We start from the raw sequence: 19,798 nt of genomic DNA, 5'->3' as shown, positions 1-19,798 counted from the left end.
CAGCAGGGACCCTCCTCACCCTGGGCACGCCAGGACTCAGTCGGAGGGCCTTACCAGCCTCCCTTTAACAACACAGTGCTGGGGAAGGAAACCGAACTCAATCTAGGCAGGACAAGTTTTCCCTGACAGTAACTGAGAACACAAGCCTGTCTAACTTGGAGATGCAGAACTCAGCCGCCACAGGCCCCCAGGCCCCTAGCAAATACACCCACAGCCGTGGCAGCCTTCCCATCTCCCATCCAAGCAGCCAAGGTCTAGTCCTGCTGACAGAACACCGCCTCTCCTCTGAGGGCGTCAGAGATGAACTACCAATAAGAGAACACAGCATCTTGAGAGAATTTCAAAAAAAATTTTCACTTTCATTTGAACTTCTAATTTCCCTTTAATGTGTAGACTTAACCACAAAACTGTCTTGATTTCTGTAAGAGTTGATCCCGGGAGCCACGCCCTTCCTCCTGACTCGGCAGGCTGGCTGGGTCCAGGCTGAGCCTCCTCTTCCTCAAGGGCACACAGACTCCCCATCCATCCCCAGGAGGGACGAGGCCAAGAGGAGGGGCTGCGAGGCGCCGGGGGCTGCGACACCGGGCAGGGCACGGACCTGCAGCTCAGCAATGAAGACAGAGATGGAGACGAGGAGATGCACAGACGGGAGCCTGACCCTCCGCCCTTGCCGATTTAAAACTGTTCCGACAGCAATTCACACAACCTCTGAGAGACGGTCTCCCTGCTTGTCCGCAGTGTCAGTCGGTACATCTGGAAGAGAGGACACAGCAGGTAGTGGTGGGGCGGGAGCGCTCTGGGCAGCAGACCACCTTGGGGCCAGGCCCTGCCCAGCAGCCCCCAAAGTCCCTGCTCAGCCCTTCCCTGAAGGCAGCCAGTTTGACAGACTCAAGCATCAAAGGCGCTTTCAGCTAAAATAAAAGCTTGACAGTAACAAGCACTCGTGCTTGGGGACCAACTGGAGCCTTCAAGCACAGCTGCTGGGCATCAGGACCGCACTGCTGGCGGGGCAGCAACGCTGACGGTGCCTGGACCCCGTGAGCCTGCCAGCCCACCCGGGTGTCACCCGCAAGAAATGAAGTCACGTGCACACAAAGGACGCCCGATGTTTGCAGCAGCCCCACGTCCATGGACAGGCACGCTGGACGAGATAACCATGCACCTCCCCACAGGGAGAGCCAACATATTCCACCAGGGCCGCCCACGGACACAGCAGCAACAGGTGCCTGCCGAAGCTGGGGGCCCCACGCCGGGCCGCAGAGCGCTGCCTCCTGGGAGGCCAGGGCTGACGAGAGTGCCCAGGAACCTCGTGGGGCGATGGAAATGTCACGTGCACCAGCGGGTGGTGGTGGTTACGCAGGTGTACACTTCCGCGTAGCACACCGAATGACCACCCTTGGGACCTGCCTGTCTCCCTGTGTATAAACTCCACTGCAGTAACCACGTTCAGCACGTTCAGCAACATCACGGGGCTGCACCTGGGCTTGCAGGTTGGGCTCCAGACGCAGCAGGCACCCGATCTGGGCCGTCCTGGTGTGTATGATGCCAGCGCCCACGAAGTTCGCAGGGTTAGGGTCGACGTCCTCTAGGAGCGCAGAGCCAAAGCCGATAATCTGCGAAGAAAGGGGAGAAACAGGAGGCCATGGCACCAGGGCCGGCAGAGAGGAGAGTCCTCCAAGAGGGGAACACACCAATCTCCTCAGAGGGCCAGGCCACGTCCCGACCCTGGGAATGTCCATCGCAAGACCAGTACCTTGGCCTTGGTGACCTCTGTGTCCATCGGGTGCTTGGCCTTGAAGATGCTCTGCACCTCCTGCTGGGGGCTGAGGGGAGAGATCACCGCCCCGTCAGCTGTCTGCAACCCGGCCCCTGCCCACCTCTCCACCTACGGACAAGCTGCCACTCACTTGCTCAGCTGCTTCCAGCGCTGGAAGAAATCCTGAGAAGCCATTTCCGTGGGCTGAAAAAACTTGTTGAGTGTGATAGGCAGCTTCACAGACACGTTCTGAAAGGTTCCCCCATACCTGTGAGCAACACAGAGGTCCACTGGGAGGAGTCGAATGTGCAGAAAACCTAAGACTCAGCCAGGACCAGATCCTGAGTGCGAGACCCCTGGGGCACAGAGGGGCCACATGCAGAAGGCAGAAGGGTGGCCCGGGGCCCCAGCAAGACGGTCCATCTCCAGCACACAGTCATCAAGGGCCAAGGACGCTGGGAAACACACCCTCAGCCAACGCTGCCAGGTTGGTCACGACTACTGGGGAGAGCTGCCACCTCCCCCATCCCCAGCAGTCGATGCTCTACATTCCAAGTCAGTGTAAATTGTGTGGGTCGTTCCTCTTTCCATAAAATGACTAAAGAAAAGACTGCCTACAGAATGAAACAAAATTCTGCACATCTATTTCCCCAGATTTTACATGGTACACTGTCTTCAGGTCTCTATGTAGTTCATATTTCAGAGCATGCTTTTCCAAAATTTAACCTTACAAAATACCCAACAGGGCAGCCTGGTCACTCACTCTACTGGTCACTGAAAAACAGCAGGAACGAGCAAAGCAGCAGCACAAACATGCCACAGAAAGAGTCAGTCTGTGTCTGGGGAGTGTGATACGCGGAGCACACGCCCCGGTGAGGACCTGGCAGGCGCTCCTTCCCGCAGCCGACCTCCAAGCAGCAGGCCCCACGTCACAGCAGTGACAGCTACAGCCGTGTACTGTCCTGGCCTGACACCCACCTGAACTGGATGTTGAGAACTGGCGCCTCCGTGAAGTCGGACACGCACTCGATGTTGACCGCCTGCTGCACCTGTGCGCCCCCATCCACGGTTGGGTCCACGGGCTTGGTCTGCAGGCTCAGATGTGCGGGAGTCAAGGAGGCCGAGAGAATGAGGGGAATGCAGCCGAGCCCCGCGGCCAGAGGGGCACCAGGCGGGGCTCGGCAGGACAGAGCACACATCCTGCCCGAGGACAAAACCTGTACACTGTCTTTCACGGCTAGCCACAAACACTGAGCGTCAACAGTCTACATTTAAAAGGTGTTTACCTTAAAATAAAAATAGATCTTAGGAGGAGAAGGGCACAACAGAAGATGAGATGGTTGGATGGCATCACCAACTCAATGGACATGAGTTTGAACAAGCTCTGGGAGTTGGTGGGGACAGGGAAGCCTGGCGTGCTGCAGTCCATGGGGTTGCGAGAGTCAGACACAACTGAACGACTGAATTCACTGAAAAACAGATCTGATCTGAGGGGAGGAGGCTCCTGCTTCACACAGCTTCTCCAAAGAAGGTGGCGTCCTTGGCGGTCAAGTTGGACCGCCCGCCCCTCACTATCTGGGAGTCCATCCTCCCAGGACAGACCCCTAGATGGCAAGGCTGACAGATTGGAGGCGCTCACGTCCAGTCCTGCTGTCTGCCAGGGCTGTCTGCAGGTGCAGTTGGTCCCAATGCCCCAGCCCTTGCTCTGCCTGGGGACTCCTCAAGGGACAGGAGGCTGAAGCACGCCTGCAGGCAGTTCTCAGGGTTATGGACGCACAGCCTGAGAGCAGTCAGACCCTGAAAATGCAGGACCAGCCCCAGGAGAGTCCTCTGAGTCAACCCTCCCACCCACCCTGCCTGTGGCCCGAGGGGCAACAGGACCAAGGATATTGGCCTGGAGGTCGTCGGAACAGATAAGTGTCGGAGTAAAATTCAGGAACTGTGTGGAGGTCTTGTTACCATAAAATATGAACATCCGACCTGGAAGGAAGCAGAGCAGCTTGTTCACAGGGCACATTGCAGCCCCTGAGCTGCAGGGGGAGGACAGAGTCCCCGCCCCATCCCGATGGCACCCCGAGCCCTTGGCCACAGCGTGGGGAGCCCTGTGCCATCAGAGCAGACAATGTCACACAGGCCTCCCTGAATGTCTGCACCCTTGGAATCCAGGATGGAACCTGACCTCACGTCTCCTAGAAAGCACACGCAGGTGTGCATGGCTCCCCCCCAGTGTAAAAAACACCAAGCACCTGGGTGACCCCACGACAGCCCGGAGTTAACGCCTAAGCCCAACACAAAGGAGAACACCTCCACCCGCTTCAGTGAGAAGGGTCGGGGTCCCTGCGGGGCAGACACTCTGCCTCCGCCCTGCTCACTCCCCACTAGTAGACACACTGCCTCGCCCTGCTCACTCCCCGAATGCAGACACACCACCTCCACCCTGCTCACTCCCCACTCACTCCCAGCATGCAGACACACTGCCTCCGCCCTGTTCACTCCCTGCTCCGCCTCCACCCTGCTCACTCCCCGCTGCTTCCAGGACAAGGGCTTCCAGGACAAGGCACTGCGAGGGCACCAGAAGGGGCAGTCCCAACCGTCAGTGCATGTAATTTGGGGGGTTATGGGAAAGCAAAAACAGCTTTTATAAAAAGTGTGGTAAAATATATATACCCTGCAATTTACCATCTCAACCAATTCCAGGCGCACAGCTCGGACACTGAGACATTCACCAGGCTGTGTTACCTTCCCCACCGTCATCCCCAGAATCTGTTCATCTTTCCAAACGGACACTCCGTCCCCACTGGACACTCACTCCCCTCCCCCACGGCCCCAGCCCCTGGCCCCCCATCCATTCCCATGTCTATGGATGAGACCCCTCCAGGGACCTCCTGTGGGGCAGTCATACAGCATCTGTCCTGTGACTGGATTACTTCTCTGAGCATCACGTCCTCAAGGGTCATCCACGCTGCAGCCTGTCAGGGTCTCCTTCCCCTTTAAGGCTGAGCAGCGTCCCCTGGTGTGGTTTACAGCCACTCATCAGGGGTGGGCACTGAGGTTCTCCACCTTTTGGCGAATACATAATGCTGCTGCGAAAGTGGGTGTGCAAGTGTCTGTTCTAGCCCTGCTTTCTTTTCACATCTTTTGGGTCAACACCCAGAAGTGGAATGGCTAGGTCACGTACATGGTGGTCCTACTTTTAACCTTGTAAGAAAGCTCCACTGTTTCCACAACAGCCGCCCCACTGACACGCCCACCAACAGCACACCAGGCTCCGGTCCCTCCTGTCGTCTGGCGCTGGTTCCGCGCTCACAGCAGCCGCGGATGTGAACGCACCTCAGTGTGGCCTCACTGAACTTCCCAGGTTGTCAACAATGCTGGGCACCTTGTCAAGCGCTTCTGGACACCTGAATGTCTTCCTCAAAGAAATGTCTACTCAAGACTTTTGCCCATTTTTTCACCTGGGTTCTTTCCCTGTTTTTGATTTGGAGTCCTTTGTATATTCTGGAAACTAGACCCTTATGAGAGAACTTTTCATTAAGGAAGTAAAACACATACCTAAATTCTGCCGAAACTCAGACTTCAGTCCAATCTGAAGCAGCTGGTTTTCAAACAACACACCGTTATTTTTACAGACAAACCTGGGGACAAGGGACAGCACGTGAGTCACTCAGTCACCCGCTGAAAATGCCAAGGTCGGCTGTGAGAAGGGGTTTACGGGACACAGAGGCTGGAAAGCCTCTCTGGGACACAAGGAAGGGGAAAAGCAGAAAACATTCCAATGAACACCACTGAAAGCACCCCCCTGGAGACAGGAGGTGAGCCGAGAGCGGTGACCACAGGGGCTGGGTCAGTCATCTGCTTTCCGTGAACGTGCTGCTCACCTGCGCATGGCTTCCCACCGACACAGGCAGAACACAGGCACCCCAGCACACACATCAGGTCGGCCCACAGGCTCGGGCACCTGACATCGGGCACAGACCTCTCACGGGGCATCTGCAGGCCTCACACACCCACGCCCACCCAGCCCGCCCGGCCCCTCCCCTGCTCCCCCGGCCCCTGCTGCTGGAAAAGCTGGACAGCTCCATGGAAAACAATGAAACCAGAACACCTTCTCACACCACACAGAAGAATAAACTCAAAATGGATTAAAGACCTAAATGTGAGACCTGAAACCATTAAACTCCTAGAAGAGAACATAGGCAGAACACTCTTTCACATAAATCACAGGAAATATTTTCCTGGATCGGCTCCTAAGGCAAAGGAAACAAATGCAAAAATAAATGGGATCTAATTAAAAGCTTTCACACAGCAAAAAAAACCATCAACAAAACCCACTGAATGGGAGAGAATACCTGCAAACAACAGAACCAACACAAGAGTAACCCTCCAAACACACAAACAGCTCATGCAGCTCAATTCAAAGAAACCAAACCACCCAATTAAAAAATGGGCAGAAGACCTGAACAGACATTTCTCCAAAGAAGACACACAGATGGCCACAGGCAGGTGAAAAGATGCTCGGCGTCACCAGCCATCAGGGAGACGGGGACCAGAACAACAATACGTGGCGCCTCGCACAGGTCAGAATAGCCGTCAGCACGGACACTAGAGACAAGTGTCCGCGAGCACAGGCAGGGAGGGCGCGCGCTGCTGCTGGGGCGTGAGCTGCTGCAGACGCGCGGCAGCGGCACCCAGGGCCCTCAGAAAACTAAAGCTGGAGCGGCCATGAAAGGGGAAGGTCAGCCGCTCAGTCGTGTCTGACTCCTTGCGACCCCATGGACTGTAGCCCGCCAGGCTCCTCTGTCCATGGGCTTCTCCAGGCAAGAATACTGGAGTGGGTAGCCATTCCCTTCTCCAGGGGATCTTTCCCACCCAGGGCAACCATACGACCCAGCAATTCCACTCTAGGGCATACATCCAAAAAGAACAAAAACACCAATTAAAAAAGATACATGTACTCCCAGGTTCACTGCAGCACTGCTTACAACAGCCAAGATACAAAAACCACCCAAGTGTCCATCAATGGATGAGTGGATAAAGATGCGGGGTATATATACACACACACATACATACACACACATATACACATGACAGACTACTACTCAGCCACAGAAAAGAACGAAATTCTGTCATGTGTAACAACATGAATGGGCCGGAGGGCATTATGAAATGAATCAGAGAAAGGCAAAGACTGTGTCACCATTCACAGGTGGAATCGAAGAATGACACGAATATAACAAAGCAGAAGCGGACTCAGAGAACAAAGCAGTGGTCACCAGTGGGGAGAGAGAAGGGGAAAGGGAAGATGGGAGGGGATGGAGAGGGGCAGACTGCTGCACACCGCACAGAAAAGCTACAAGCACACACCCTGCGCACAGGGAAACACAGCTAGTTTTCTGGAATCACCAACATGATGCTGCAAATCAGCTTAACTACATTTCAATCTAAAAAAACAAAAAACAAGAGTCTGTTTTCAGCCGGAGCCAGACAAGCAGCAGCCCTGCACAGCTGCCCGCCCCAATCACTCCCGCAGCACAGGAAGCAGGTCAGCATGAGAGGTGGGCAGAGGGCAGAGGCTGCAGACCACAGATGCCGCCACGGCCCAGGACTGAGACTGGACAGCCTCTCTGCTCTTGGGGAGGGGGGGGGGGCCACACCTCTCGTCCAGACGCAGGAGTCAAGAGACAGAGGCACAAAGAGCAAGCCCAGAAGGAACAGGACCCACCAAGCAGAAAAAGCAGGGAGGGAGGGAGGCCTCAGGGAACACAGCAAAGGCAACCCCATGCAGCACTCCACCAGCCCCCATCGGGGATGCCAACGCTGGACACCAGTCACACAGGTGACGACGGGGGGGGCGGGGGAGTGGACAGAGGTGGCACACATCCCACAGGACAAAGCAGCGACTCCAACTGAAGAGCGCTTCTCAAACACCAGCTGGGCCCCTGGAGGGCAGCCACGGGCATGACTGGAGGACCGGGGCAGGGTGCAGGGGAGGGGGTGAGCTACAGCGAGAGCCCAGGGCAGCCCGCTCCCTCGCCCGCCTGGAGCCCAGTTTCCTCATTAACTGGAGATGGCGAGTCCAGGGCACAGGCCCCTCAGCGTGAGGGGCTGCAGGGATGGACACTGGCTGCCGCCTGCCTGGGACACACTCAGGAGAGGGGGGCCCATCCTCAGGACAGGCGGCAGACTACCTGGCGAAGTTGTCCTCAGAGCCGGGAGCCAGGGGCGCAACCGCAGAGGGCGAGTCTGAGAAGACGTCCACGAGCAGCCCACCGGAAGAGGGTGGGGGGCCTGCGGGGACGGGGGGTGCAGCCCCCAGACCCAGGAGGTCTGCCGACGGAGACGGTGTGGACTGGAAAACAGGGGAAGAGCAGGTCAGTGCAGAAGCTGCTGGGCACAACTTCAGACAACCCAAGTGCCTGCAGCCTCACCACCCGCAGCACCAAAAAGAAACGTCTGGTTTCAGAAACACGGCTGTGCACATTACTGTCAAGCACCTAAAAAAGTCTCAGGAGGTGAAATGACTAAGCCAGCACCTTTAGCAGGCAGCCTCAATCATCTCTAAGTCCTACTACTGTGTTACAGAGAAAAGGTAGATAAAAGTTCTGCAGAATACATTTTTTTTTTAGCTGCTTTGTTGTTTTGTCTTTTTAAGTTTTGACCCGAGGCAAAAGACAAAGAACCAAGTCCTTCCAACACCCCTCTCAAACCACAGGAGATGCAGTGCGCAGCTCGTCACAGACACTCACGTGTCTCCCCGCATAGAGATGGCACTGCCCACGTGTGGGCACACAAGTTCCAGAAGCCCGACTTATGATCCTGAGGATCATGCTGAAGCAAGAACCCAGCCTGTGAGAACTCGCCTGGACCCTCCTGCAGGCCAGTGTCCACTTACAACCCCCGAGTCCCTCCTGGAGTCACTGCGTCCCTGCCGTGAGCACTGTGCTGGTTCTGCAGAGCTCACCTTTCTGAGAGCCACCCTTCCTCTACCCAGCACGCGGACGCACCCAACCAAGGCAACAGCCCGTCTGCCCTCAGGTTATGCTGAGGACTCACACGTGGGAATCATTCGCAGTAGCTGTTCAGTCACTAAGTCGTGTCTGACTCTGTAAGACTGCACAGACTGCAGCACACCAGGCCTCCCTGTCCATCACCAACTCCTGGAGTTTACTCAAACTCATGTCCATTGAGTCGGTGATGCCATCCAACCATCTCATTCTCTGTTGTCCCCTTCTCCTCCTGCCTTCAATCTTTCCCAGCTCCAGGATCTTTTCCAATGAGTCAGTTCTTCGTATCAGGTGGCCAAAGTATTGGAGTTTTCATGTCAGCATCAGTCCTTCCAATGAACACTCAGGGTTGATTTCCTTTAGGATGGACTGATTTGATCTCCTTGCAGTCCAAGGGGCTCTCAAGAGTCTTCTCCAACACCACAGTTCAAAAGCATCAATTCTTTGAAGCTCAGCCTTCTTTCTTTACGGTCCAACTCTCACATCTGTACATGACTACTGGAAAAACCATAACCTTGACTGTACAGAACTTTGTTGGCAAACTCATGTCTCTGTTTTTTAATATACTATCTAGGTTTGTCACAGCTTTTCTTCCAAGGAACAACTGTCTTAGTTTCATGGCTGCAGTCACCATCTGCAGTGATTTGAGAGCCCAAGAAAATAAAATCTGTCAGTGCTTCCACTTTTCCCCATTCTACTTGCCAAGAAGTGATGGGACCAGAGAATCCCATCAACAGAGGAGCTTGACGGGTGAGAGCCCAAAGGGTCATGGAAAGTTGGACACAACTGAAGCAACTCAGCATGCACACAGGATGGGACCAAACACCATCATCTTAGTTTTTGAATGTTGATGTTGAGCTTTAAGCCAGCATTTCCCACTCCCCTCTTTAACTCTCATCAAGAGGCTCTTTAGTTCCTCTTCACTTTCTGCCATTAGGGTGGTATCATCTGCTTATCTGAGGTTGTTGATATTTCTCCCAGCAATCTTGATTCTAGTTTGTAATTCAACCAGCTCAGCATTTCACATGATGTACTCTGCATAGAAGTTAAATAAGCAAGGTGACAATATACAGCTTTTCCCAATTTGGAACCAGTTCATTGTTCCATGTCCAGTTCTGACTACTGCTTCTTGACCTGTACACAGGTTTCTCAGAAGACAGGTAAGGTGGTCTGGTACCCCCATCTCCTTAAGGAATTTTCCATAGTCTGTTGTCATCCACACAAAGGCTTAGTGCAGTCAATGATGCAGCAGTAGATGTTTTTCTGGAATTCCCTTGCTTTCTCAATGATCAAAAGTTGGCAATTTGATCTCTGGTTCCTCTGCCATTTCTAAATCCAGTTTCTACATCTTGAAGTGCTCGGTTCACATACTGCTGAAGCCAACCTTGAAGAATTTTGAAAACTACCTTGCTAGCATGTGAAATGAGGACTGAAATGAGGACAATTGTGAGGCAGTTTGAACATTCTTTGGCACAGAGCTTCTTAGGGACTGGAATAAAAACTCACCTTTTCCAGTCCTATGGCCACTGCTGAATTTTCCAAACTTGCTGGCATACGGAGTGCAGCGCTTTAACAGCATAATCTTTCAGGATTCAAAGCAGCTCAGCTGGAACTCCATGACCTCCACTAGCTTTGTTCACAGAAATGCTTCCTGAAGCCCACTTGACTTCACACCCCAGGACGTCCAGCTCTGGGTGACATCCTGGATGAAACCACGACCTCAGCACAAGTCACTACTCATCTCCCTGTAATATGCAGAGCACTGCACTGCATTTCTTAAACAACTACATGTGGAGGCAGATGATCTCATGTATGGATTCCACATGAAGACAAGGAAGCATCACAGAATACATGTGTGCAGAGAGGCTGTGGGTCTGGGAGGCCTGAGAACTCACGGGAGGCAGTGCACTAAGGTCCAGCCACAGCAGGAAGCGGGCTGGCAGACAGGGTGGCGCCAGGCGCAGAAAAGGCCAGGCTGGAATCCCCAGGAGAAGGGAGGGCCCAGAGGGCCGGTGGGGAAGGATCAGCAGAAGCTTTGGTGCGCCTGGGGAGTCTGGGGGACAAGTCACAGGCAACCCCGTCCACCAGCCATGTCACTATGGTTTCTGGGAGCCTGCCCACCAGCTCAGGGCTGCTCCTAGGGGCCCTGAGCCCCTGTGGACCCCACCACCTGCTGCAAGACATCTATCACTGGTTCCTGAAGAAGTTCAAATGCTTTCTAAGGTAGAAAAACCCTTTTGTACCACTAAGTCAAATGTGAACACACAAAAGCTAGGCGGTTCCTTGGGGAGATCCCCCAGGATGCCAGCTCCCTTCCCAGACCCCTCGCAGGGCCTCCACCTGGCAACACTGGAGTCACTCCTCTACACCATCTCGTCCTCTTCTCAGGATGTGAGGAGGCCCTCCCCAGGGAGCTGGCCTGGTGCACAGTCTGCACAGGTTACACTGCTCAAAGTGCTGCAGACCATGGGGTAGGGGGCAGCTCTGGGCTCCCCCGCCAGCCCAAAGCCCAGGGGACAGGCAGCCTGCAGACACCCCCACAGATGCACAGACAAGGGTCCTGGGGCCACAGGAGCCGAGCCCCCAGGACAGTCCAAGAAAACCACCTCCAGGCGGGACATGCAACCCTAAGTCAAAGGGGTTCTGCCAATGCTACACAGAAGTGAAAGGCATCACAGGTTCCCAATAAAACCCAGACATCTCAGTGTCACTTCAAGGCAGGGCCTCCCCTCTGAGTTTGGAGGCAGAAGCCCTAGGACGAGAACCCCACTCAGGAGAGACCCTGGCCCTTCCCTGCCCTCCTGCCTCACCTCTCCCACCCCCATCAGACCACCTGAGCCCTGGGGACAAATAAGAACTCACGTCCCCAGCACCACCATGGGTGCCTCTGCAGAGCCGGCATCAGGGCTCAGGTGCGAAGTCCTAACTGTGATGGGCCCCAAGCCAGGGGCCAGGCGTGAGCACAGGCTTCAAGGCAGGCCCGGGGTCAGGTGAGCACCCCCCTACGCAGAGCGCCAGGGCTCACAAACAAAAATCCTGGAGCCACACACAAGCAAACCACCCGGGCCCAGGCTGTCCACTTGTGGGCACGGGGCACCTCCACCCCGGGCACGTCCTTACAGAGGCTGCCGGACGGTGTGAGTGGCTGGCCACATCGCTGCACCAGCATCCAGGGTGGGGCCTGCTCTCCAGGCTGCCTCCCGACGTGGCAGCCACAAAGCCCGCGGTGGTCGGGAGCACCCCCCAGTGGGGACGAGAGAGGAAATACAACTCTCAAAACGGCGTCGTCGGCAACAGACGTCAGAGGGCATGTTCTCAGGGCACTTGTGTGAACAGGGCGCTCACTCTAACACGCTCACTACTGGACCCCAGGATGTGGGGGCACTGGAAACCAGCCCGGGGAGGCAGGAGAGCCCCCCACGCAGCCGTCACACAAGAATGACCACATTTTCCAAATCCAAAGCCAAGAAGAGACATGGGAGCTGACCGTGGACCCCAGATGACCATCTGACAGTCTAACGACAGACACTGCGTCTAGGTCAGCCCACCCAGGACACCATCCGGGGTCCTGAACCTCAGTACCAGGCACCCTGGAGCTCGGGCAGGCAGGGCCTTCGGGAGGGACCCACCACAGCGCTGGTGCTGGCCGGGGCGGGCTCGGGGCCCCCGTTGACATCGGCACTCCTCTCCCGCTTGGCCTCCTCCAGGTCGGTCACGGTGCTCGGGCCCTTCTTCTTCTTGAGCTTGGCCAGGATGGAGGACTCGCGCTCTGGAAAGGGGGGCATCTCCTCCAGGACAGTCGCCTGGTGGGAAAGGAGCCCAGGTCAGCACAGCACAAAGCCCCACGACCTCCAGCCCCCACCCAGGGTGGCCCGGGGGCGGCGGGGGGGGGGGGACAGGAGGGACAGGACGGCCCAGGGACAGGGGGACGGGGGGGAGAGGGGGAATGGCGGGCACCGGGCGGCCTGGGGACAGGAGGGGGACAGGGGGAAGTGGGGGGGACGGGGGGGGACCGGGCGGCCTGGGGACAGGAGGGGGACAGGGGGAAGTGGGGGGGACAGGGAGGACCGGGCGGCCTGGGGATGGGGGGGTACAGGGGGGAGTGGGGGGGAGGGGGGGACAGGGGGAAGCGGGGGGGAGGGGGGGACAGGGGGGATGGCAGGGACCGGGCGGCCTGGGGACGGGGGGACGGGGGTACAGGGCGGCCCGGGGACAGGAGGGAATGGGGGGGATGGGAGGGACGGGGAGATGGAGGGGACCGGGCGGCCCGGGGACGGGGGGTGCCAGGCAGCCGGGGGACAGGAGGGAGTGGGGGGATGGGAGGGACGGGGGGGACGGGGGGACAGGGGGGATGGCAGGGACCGGGCGGCCTGGGGACGGGGGGGGACAGGGGGGAGTGGGGGGGCGGGGGGGGACAGGGGGGATGGCAGGGACCGGGCGGCCTGGAGAGGGGGGGGGCGGGGGTACAGGGCGGCCCGGGGACAGGAGGGAATGGGGGGGATGGGAGGGACGGGGAGATGGAGGGGACCGGGCGGCCCGGGGACGGGGGGTGCCAGGCAGCCGGGGGACAGGAGGGAGTGGGGGGATGGGAGGGACGGGGGGACGGGGGGACAGGGCCGCCCGGGGATGGGGGCGCACCAGGATGTCGGTGCTGGCAACGGTGCTGAGCCGCAGGTACTCGACGGCGCGCTGCTGCAGCTCCACATCAGCGTTCCTCAGCTGGCTGTCGCTGCGCAGCACGTCCTGGATGGTGCCCTTCACCTCCGGGAAGAGGTTCACGAACTTGATGTAGGTGGACAGGAGAAGCGCCCGGGTGGGCACGCTGCACAGGTGGAACTTGGAGTGCAGAAGGTGGAACTGGGTCAGGGGGCTGTGGGGTGGAGGGGACACACGGGGCACAGGTCACCTCTCTGTCGCACGCTGCACGGGGCCTGCCCTGCCGGAGCCCCCGGGATGGCTGAGCAGGGAGCAATGAGGAGCCCCACCCTCGCCAGGGCCTACACCTGTCCAGCTCCAGGCCAAGTACAGGCTCCCCCGAGATAGCGTTGGCCCCCAGCCACACCTCCTTTCCCTCAGAATCCCCATGATCTGCACCGTTGTCCTGACGGACATGCCTTCACTCTTGGCTGTCCCAGGACTTCATCATATCAGCTGGCCTCAAGCAGGCCGTCAGATGAGAGCTGGGGCACAGGACTAGCACCTGGCCCCGGGGCTCTGGCCCCGGGCGACTCACCTGGACCTCGGGTCTCCTGCTATCAAGTTCCCAAACTCCCCAAGGATGTAGCCGCCAACTTTGACCAGGTTCTCGTGGCACGCCGGGGCCTGCAGAGCCTGCAGAGGAGCAGCCCGTGAACCCAGCGCCCCAGAGCTCACGCTCAGGTGGAGGTGGCACAGGCTCGGCCTCCGGAGAAAGCGGCGGAGCAGCGTGAAGAGCCAGGAGTGCGGCCCAGGGGCCTCCCCGGGGAGCCCGCGCTGCCACAGTCCCCAGAGCCTCCTGAGCCCTCCACACTCTTTCCAACCACACTGCCCACCTTGTGCCCCCTCCTGGCCACATCAGCAGAGGAGTCAGTAGCAGGGGAGCCCCAGGAACAGGTCCATGGTCGATCCCACCCCTTCAACAAGAGCTGCTCCCAAAAATTACAGTTCAGACCCTGGACAGGGGCAGGGGCACATGGAGGCCAGCCGGAGCCCCCTGCCCTGGGCACCTTGCCCAGGCAGCCTCTGACCGACCAGAGCACCTCACCCGGGGCAGCCATGTGGAAATCAGGGAGACATGGTACTGGGACAGCAGTGGTGGTGGACGTGGGCCCAGAGCTGGCAGGGAAGCAGGGAGGCCTGCACACCTCAAACACAGTCTTGGCGGCGTAACCCTGCACGTCGTCCCGGTTGATGACGATCTGTATGACGCGATACCACACCTCTTCACTCACATAGTCACCAGCAATGCGGATCAGGTTCAGGATGGTGTCCACGTACCACGTGTAGTCCACGGCGTACTTCTCTGCCAGAATGGCCACCTTCAGCACCTGCAGGGCACGGCCGCCGAGGAAGGGACTCAGAAGATCTGAACCCGCGCCAGAGCACCCCCTAGCTTCTCAAAGGAATAGCCCAAGTTTAAGGTTCCAGGATAGACGCGGAAGAGCACGCTAAGTAGAACAAGGGAGAAGGAATTCTGCAAGAGGCACAGTGGACCCGCCCACCCCACCCGCACTCAGTCTCGCCCACGCCCAGGAAGCCACGCCCATGCCTAGGAAGCCCCGCTGGAAAAGTGCTCGGTTAGGTCACTGGCTCCTGCTCCAACCAGCCCTACTCACTTGTTCCCTATTCTCTGCTGCCCCGGGGTGCCTGCTCCGGGCTGTGGGAAGAAGCAAGCCCCTTGCCTCCCCAGGCACAGCCTCCGCTTGCACGGAGCCGCCCTGGGCAGCATCCACCAGGGACCCAGAGCCCAGCCCTCTGGCGGCGGCAGCCCTCACGCTCACCTTGCCCCTGGGCTGAACTCCCAACCACGCCCCAGCACCCTGTCCACCTGCTCTGTACCTTCTCTGGCCTCCACATCGACCCTCCATAATGACCCCAGAGGTCATCCTGGAACACCCGCCTTGTCACTGCCCTCAGCTTCAAGTCCTTCGAGCCCAGAGCTGCCCCTAAAGCTGGACACTGGAGGCCCCTCACCGCCACGCTGGCCCAAGTGCCTGGTATGCCCCTAACCCTCTCCCTCCGTGCTAAGCCCCCTGCATCCGAGGCTGCTGCAGGGGAGGGGGAAGAGTTAGGATCAGGGCCTCCGAAGAGTGACTCTAAAACACTGGACCTCTACTGAAAACACTGATAAAAAAGCTGAATGAAGCACAGCACGCTCATCCAGCCTGTAGCAGACCCTGTGAAGAAACACTTCAGCTCAGATGCAAGCGCAGAGGCCCTGATGACAGAGGCCGCAAGACTCACAATCTCTTCTCGGATGGAGTAGTCCGCCGTCTCCAGGTAGCTCAGCATCTCAGCCACAATCTGCTGGGCATTGCTGCGGTCGCACATGGCATAGAGGAGGTCCACAGCCCGCTGCCGCACGCTCACATCCCGCTCCGTCTGGGGGTGAGCAGAGGGGCAGCAGCATGAGGGGCGCTGGGCTGGGGTGGGGGGGCTCCCTTGTCCCAGTGCCCCCTTGGAGCTCACCCCCCTCACCATCCAAGCCCAGCGTCCTGCAGAGCCCTAGCCCCACGCATCAACCACTGTCCCCTGGCTCCTGCTCTCAGACAGACCAGCTCATGCTCTGTCCCTGGGGGCAGAGGGGGGTCAAAGGCCACCCACTGTGTGGTCACAGACTGGCCCCTTCTGCGTCACCTGGGAGCCTGTCACCGTGCCGACTCCCGGCCCCACCCCAGACCCTGAGAAATGAAGGCGCAGATGCTCCACGGCACCAGAAGGAGGAGAGGTGCTGCTGAGAGCCCGCCACCGCGCACAAGGGCGTCTTTCTGATCCAGGCGGTGCCTGGGAGAGATGCCACAACCACCCAGGAGGAATTCAAAACGCCAGAAAGCAAATTCCAAACCTTTGTAAGCCCTCACATTAAAAACTCACACCAAAAATGTCTATTAAGTACACGTAAACCCAAAGGAACAGGGTCAGACCTATTCTCAGCTCTAGCGCAGGACCCGGGCAGTGGTTTGTAACTTCCCTGCCTGCCTTCGGTTTCCTAACGTGCACGACCAGCTGTGTCTGACCCTGAGGAACAAACCCTCATAAAAGCAGAATATCCTGCTCTGGAATTTGAATTCCCTGGGAAAGCAAATATTCTTTGGCAAAGAGGGAGTTTTCTTGCAGACATGGACAAAATATCTTATCCTTCCACCAAAAAGAACAGTTTCACTGATCTCAACTTTTATTGCAGGTCTGCTCACATGCCAGACCCAGCGGGAGCGGCCTATGTGGGCATAGTCTCTGGGGGGCAGAGCGCAGAGCCACCCAGGAACCCACGCATCCGAGCAGATCGCCCTGAGCTGAGCATGCGGGACCCCAGAACCACCAGTAGCTCCCACCCAGCCTGAGAGATACAGAACAGAGTGCGCTTGCCTTCAGGGCGTTGATGACCGTCTCAATGTGCGTCTTCACGGCCTCGTGGGAGAACTCGGAGCTGGCCAGTGTGCACATGCTCTCCAGGGCCAGGTAGCGCAGGTTGGTCTCCCGGTGCTGCAGGAACTGGCCCAGCTGGTTACAGGCCCGGACCAGCAGGTTCGGCTCGCTGCACAGACGGGAGAGGCAGGTGGGCAGGGGTCCCCCGCTCAGCCGGGGCCGCCATCGTAGCCACCACGGCCTCCCAGGACACGAGGCCTGACGCTCACTTTGGTTAGTACCACACAAGGGCCCCCAGGGCATCCACGGGGGTCCAGAGGGCCAGGGGCAGCCAGGAACCTGAGCCTCCACACCAAACTGGCCAGGGGGCCCCAGTTTTCATCATGCCTTGACCAGAGGGTGACACGCTCAGCCAGAGAGCCCGCCTGGCCAACAGGAGGACGAAAGCCCCGACTGGAGAAGGTAAACGCAGGTGGAGACGGTACACAGAGGTCACCAGTGTTCAAGCACCAGCTCCATGCACCCTGGGGGGGTGGGGGGGTCTTTGATCGCTTTTCACTCTGTCCTCGTGACGTCTGTGCCCTTCAGACATAGCCAAGACTGGAAAACTCCCCGGTGGGGGAGCTTGTTAACAGCGCCCAGCCCTGTGGAAGCACGGCACTCAGGTGGGTGCACCTGCTGGGACCTGGAAGCACCCCCACCCCACCCCACATGGCTTCCACACGCCTTCCTCACACACATCTTCCACACACAACCTCGACCCACGCAGCCCGCGGGACACACGCTCACGCCGCGTTCCTGGGTGGCCCTGGGAGCGGCCGGCCAGGTGGGACGCCCAGGAGGAGGGGGAGCCCCCTGGGGAGGCGAGACCACGGCACCCAGCTGTGTGCGGAGGGCTGAGGCAGAGCACGCGCCGGCCCACCTGTCGTGGTGGATGACCAGGCTGATGGCCTCGAAGAGCACGGCGTTCTTGGCGTTGGAGTGCTGCACCTTCTTGGACTTAGGCGGCTCCTGGGCTTTGTTGAGAATCGCCTCCAGGCACTCGGTCAGGCGGCCACGTACTGCAGGATCTTCTGGGCAAAACAGACAGCCATTGGCCGGCTCCCCGCGGCTCGCCCTGCCCCAGCCCGGTAAGGTAACCCTCGCCTCACACCTGATGACAGAAGGCGAGGATCCTGACTCAAACCCTGAGGCTGCTTAAGTAAGAGGATTTGATGGCCAGGGTGACTACGTGTATGTTTTAACACAAGTAACAGACACAAGTGTTTGCTGAAATATAGATTATATAAGTTGAGGAAAATAAAACCTCAGAGACATGGACAAAACACCTAATATGAAAGTTTGGCAGGGGGTGGGGGGGAATGAAAGGTTTTTTCCCCACTACCTGCTATTAACAAAAGAAACAGAGAAAACATATGAAGAGCAACAAAAAAAAAAAAGGAAAATTTTAAAATTCTAGTCAAACCAGACCAAGAAAGACCAAGAAAGTAATAAAAATATCAGAACTCCAGAAACAACCATCATACTGCATCTAAAGCACCTGTTTAACCACCACTCAGGGGAGGCGGGCCCCCAGGCACCTGGGCAGGGGGATGGCAGGGTCCCCGAAGCCGCCCAGGGCAGAGGCAGGGCTGAAAGGAGGAGGCAACAGTGAGATTCACCCCCAGGGGCTCGGAGTCGCCCCAGTCTGGGAGTAAGAAGGCAGTGGCCAGTTCCACCGAGAGAACTACTGCCCTGCTGCTGGGGAGGGCCGCCAGCAGGAGAGGTGAGGCCTCATGGGGCCCCGAGCCTGCTCACACTTTAGTATAAAAAACGCTCAGGACACGAAGTGACTTGAATTTAACAGACATACGCTGTACAAAAGCAAATGAAGACTAAAGTGAGAAGGTTACAAGCCATCTTTGTAGAAGGCAATTGGGAAGTGTGGAACAGGAATTCTCATGAGCATTGTCAAACCAGTGATTCTAGTTACTTGCCATATTTTAGAATAAAACAAACATAACAATATCCTTGACACAAACTTTTAACAATTTTGGATGTGAAGTTTCAACCGGTTTCAAGAATTATTTTAAAAGACTGTTTCAAAAACCCACAGGGATCTGACCCTACATGTACATAATACACAGAAGCAGAGCTCATCCTAGTCGTGACAAAGTGAGTGTCCTCGACTAGCTGCTCCGGGAAAGCCCAGAGCTGTGAGAGCAGCAGAGAGACCCAGGGAGCCGGCACCGGCACCAGGAGAGCGAGAGGTGGCTTGTCAACAAGAGTGCGTGTGTGTGCATGCTCAGTCGCTCAACACGAGACCTCACACTCAAGGCTGCAGAGGCCCTCCCCCAGGCTCTGCGCTCGGCTGTTACCTGGGGGTGGGTAGCACTGCAGGAGCCGCAGGAGCTTGACGGACAGCCAGGGGGCAGGGACAAAATAGTAGGTGTAATCCTGAAGGTCTGTGGAGGCCGACGTCACGATCTGCGAGGGAGCACAGGGAGATGGGGGGCGGTGGCTGGCGTACCCAAGAGCCCCACGCCGTGTGCTGAGAACAGACACGCCTGTCCAGGTCTGAGGGACAGGAGCACAGCCCCCCAGGCCCAGAAGAGCCACTGCACAAGGACACCCCCACCCCGAGGGACACAGACCTGCGGGTAGGCAGCACTTGACAGTGGCCCCACCCTCAGGACCCAGGTCTCCAGAGCCCGGGTGGGGAGCCCCGTCTTTCCCGCCTGGCCTCACGCTCCACCGTCCTCAGGCAGGCCCGAGAGCACACGGCCTCCACTCACACCCCACCACTCACACCACAGGGTCTAGGCAGACGACACACCCGCACCCCCTCGCACGCGGAGACAGCACACACCCACAAACCCACAGCCTGCGCCTCCCCACACCCCATGGCTGGGGCTTACTGCGGCTCCCCTCACAAAGCTCGGCTGTGACACTAGGTCGCCTGAAACGGGTGCGTCCAGGCCACGCAGAGCAGTGG

General features: G+C 57.9%; 1 protein-coding gene across 4 annotated transcripts in view; it reads right to left on the bottom strand.

Annotated features, from left to right (window-relative positions):
* Positions 1 to 362: 362 nt before the first annotated feature.
* Positions 363 to 19,798, bottom strand: part of AP2A2 (adaptor related protein complex 2 subunit alpha 2) — a 69,881-nt gene continuing 50,445 nt past the window's right edge. The window contains exons 7-22 of one of the 4 annotated variants that reach the window (XM_043922751.1): positions 19,182 to 19,290; positions 17,747 to 17,897; positions 16,825 to 16,993; positions 15,703 to 15,840; positions 14,604 to 14,786; positions 13,994 to 14,091; positions 13,399 to 13,630; positions 12,390 to 12,563; positions 7,945 to 8,105; positions 5,309 to 5,391; positions 3,647 to 3,736; positions 2,735 to 2,858; positions 1,908 to 2,024; positions 1,754 to 1,823; positions 1,479 to 1,613; positions 363 to 753 (exon numbers count right to left, since the gene is read on the bottom strand). In XM_043922751.1, coding sequence (XP_043778686.1) covers positions 676 to 753; positions 1,479 to 1,613; positions 1,754 to 1,823; positions 1,908 to 2,024; positions 2,735 to 2,858; positions 3,647 to 3,736; positions 5,309 to 5,391; positions 7,945 to 8,105; positions 12,390 to 12,563; positions 13,399 to 13,630; positions 13,994 to 14,091; positions 14,604 to 14,786; positions 15,703 to 15,840; positions 16,825 to 16,993; positions 17,747 to 17,897; positions 19,182 to 19,290 — 2,112 coding nt within the window. In that variant the 3' untranslated portion in view covers positions 363 to 675. Of the gene's footprint in view, positions 754 to 1,407; positions 1,614 to 1,753; positions 1,824 to 1,907; positions 2,025 to 2,734; positions 2,859 to 3,646; positions 3,737 to 5,308; positions 5,392 to 7,944; positions 8,106 to 12,389; positions 12,564 to 13,398; positions 13,631 to 13,993; positions 14,092 to 14,603; positions 14,787 to 15,702; positions 15,841 to 16,824; positions 16,994 to 17,746; positions 17,898 to 19,181; positions 19,291 to 19,798 lie in introns of all 4 variants that reach the window. The other 3 variants (XM_043922752.1, XM_043922749.1, XM_043922750.1) reach the window with 3 other exon arrangements.

Source organism: Cervus elaphus, chromosome 2 (genome assembly GCF_910594005.1).
Source record: "Cervus elaphus chromosome 2, mCerEla1.1, whole genome shotgun sequence".
NCBI lineage: Eukaryota > Metazoa > Chordata > Mammalia > Artiodactyla > Cervidae > Cervus > Cervus elaphus.
The sequence above is the reverse complement of the archived record's forward strand: the minus strand, read 5'-3'. Positions and strand labels throughout refer to the sequence as shown.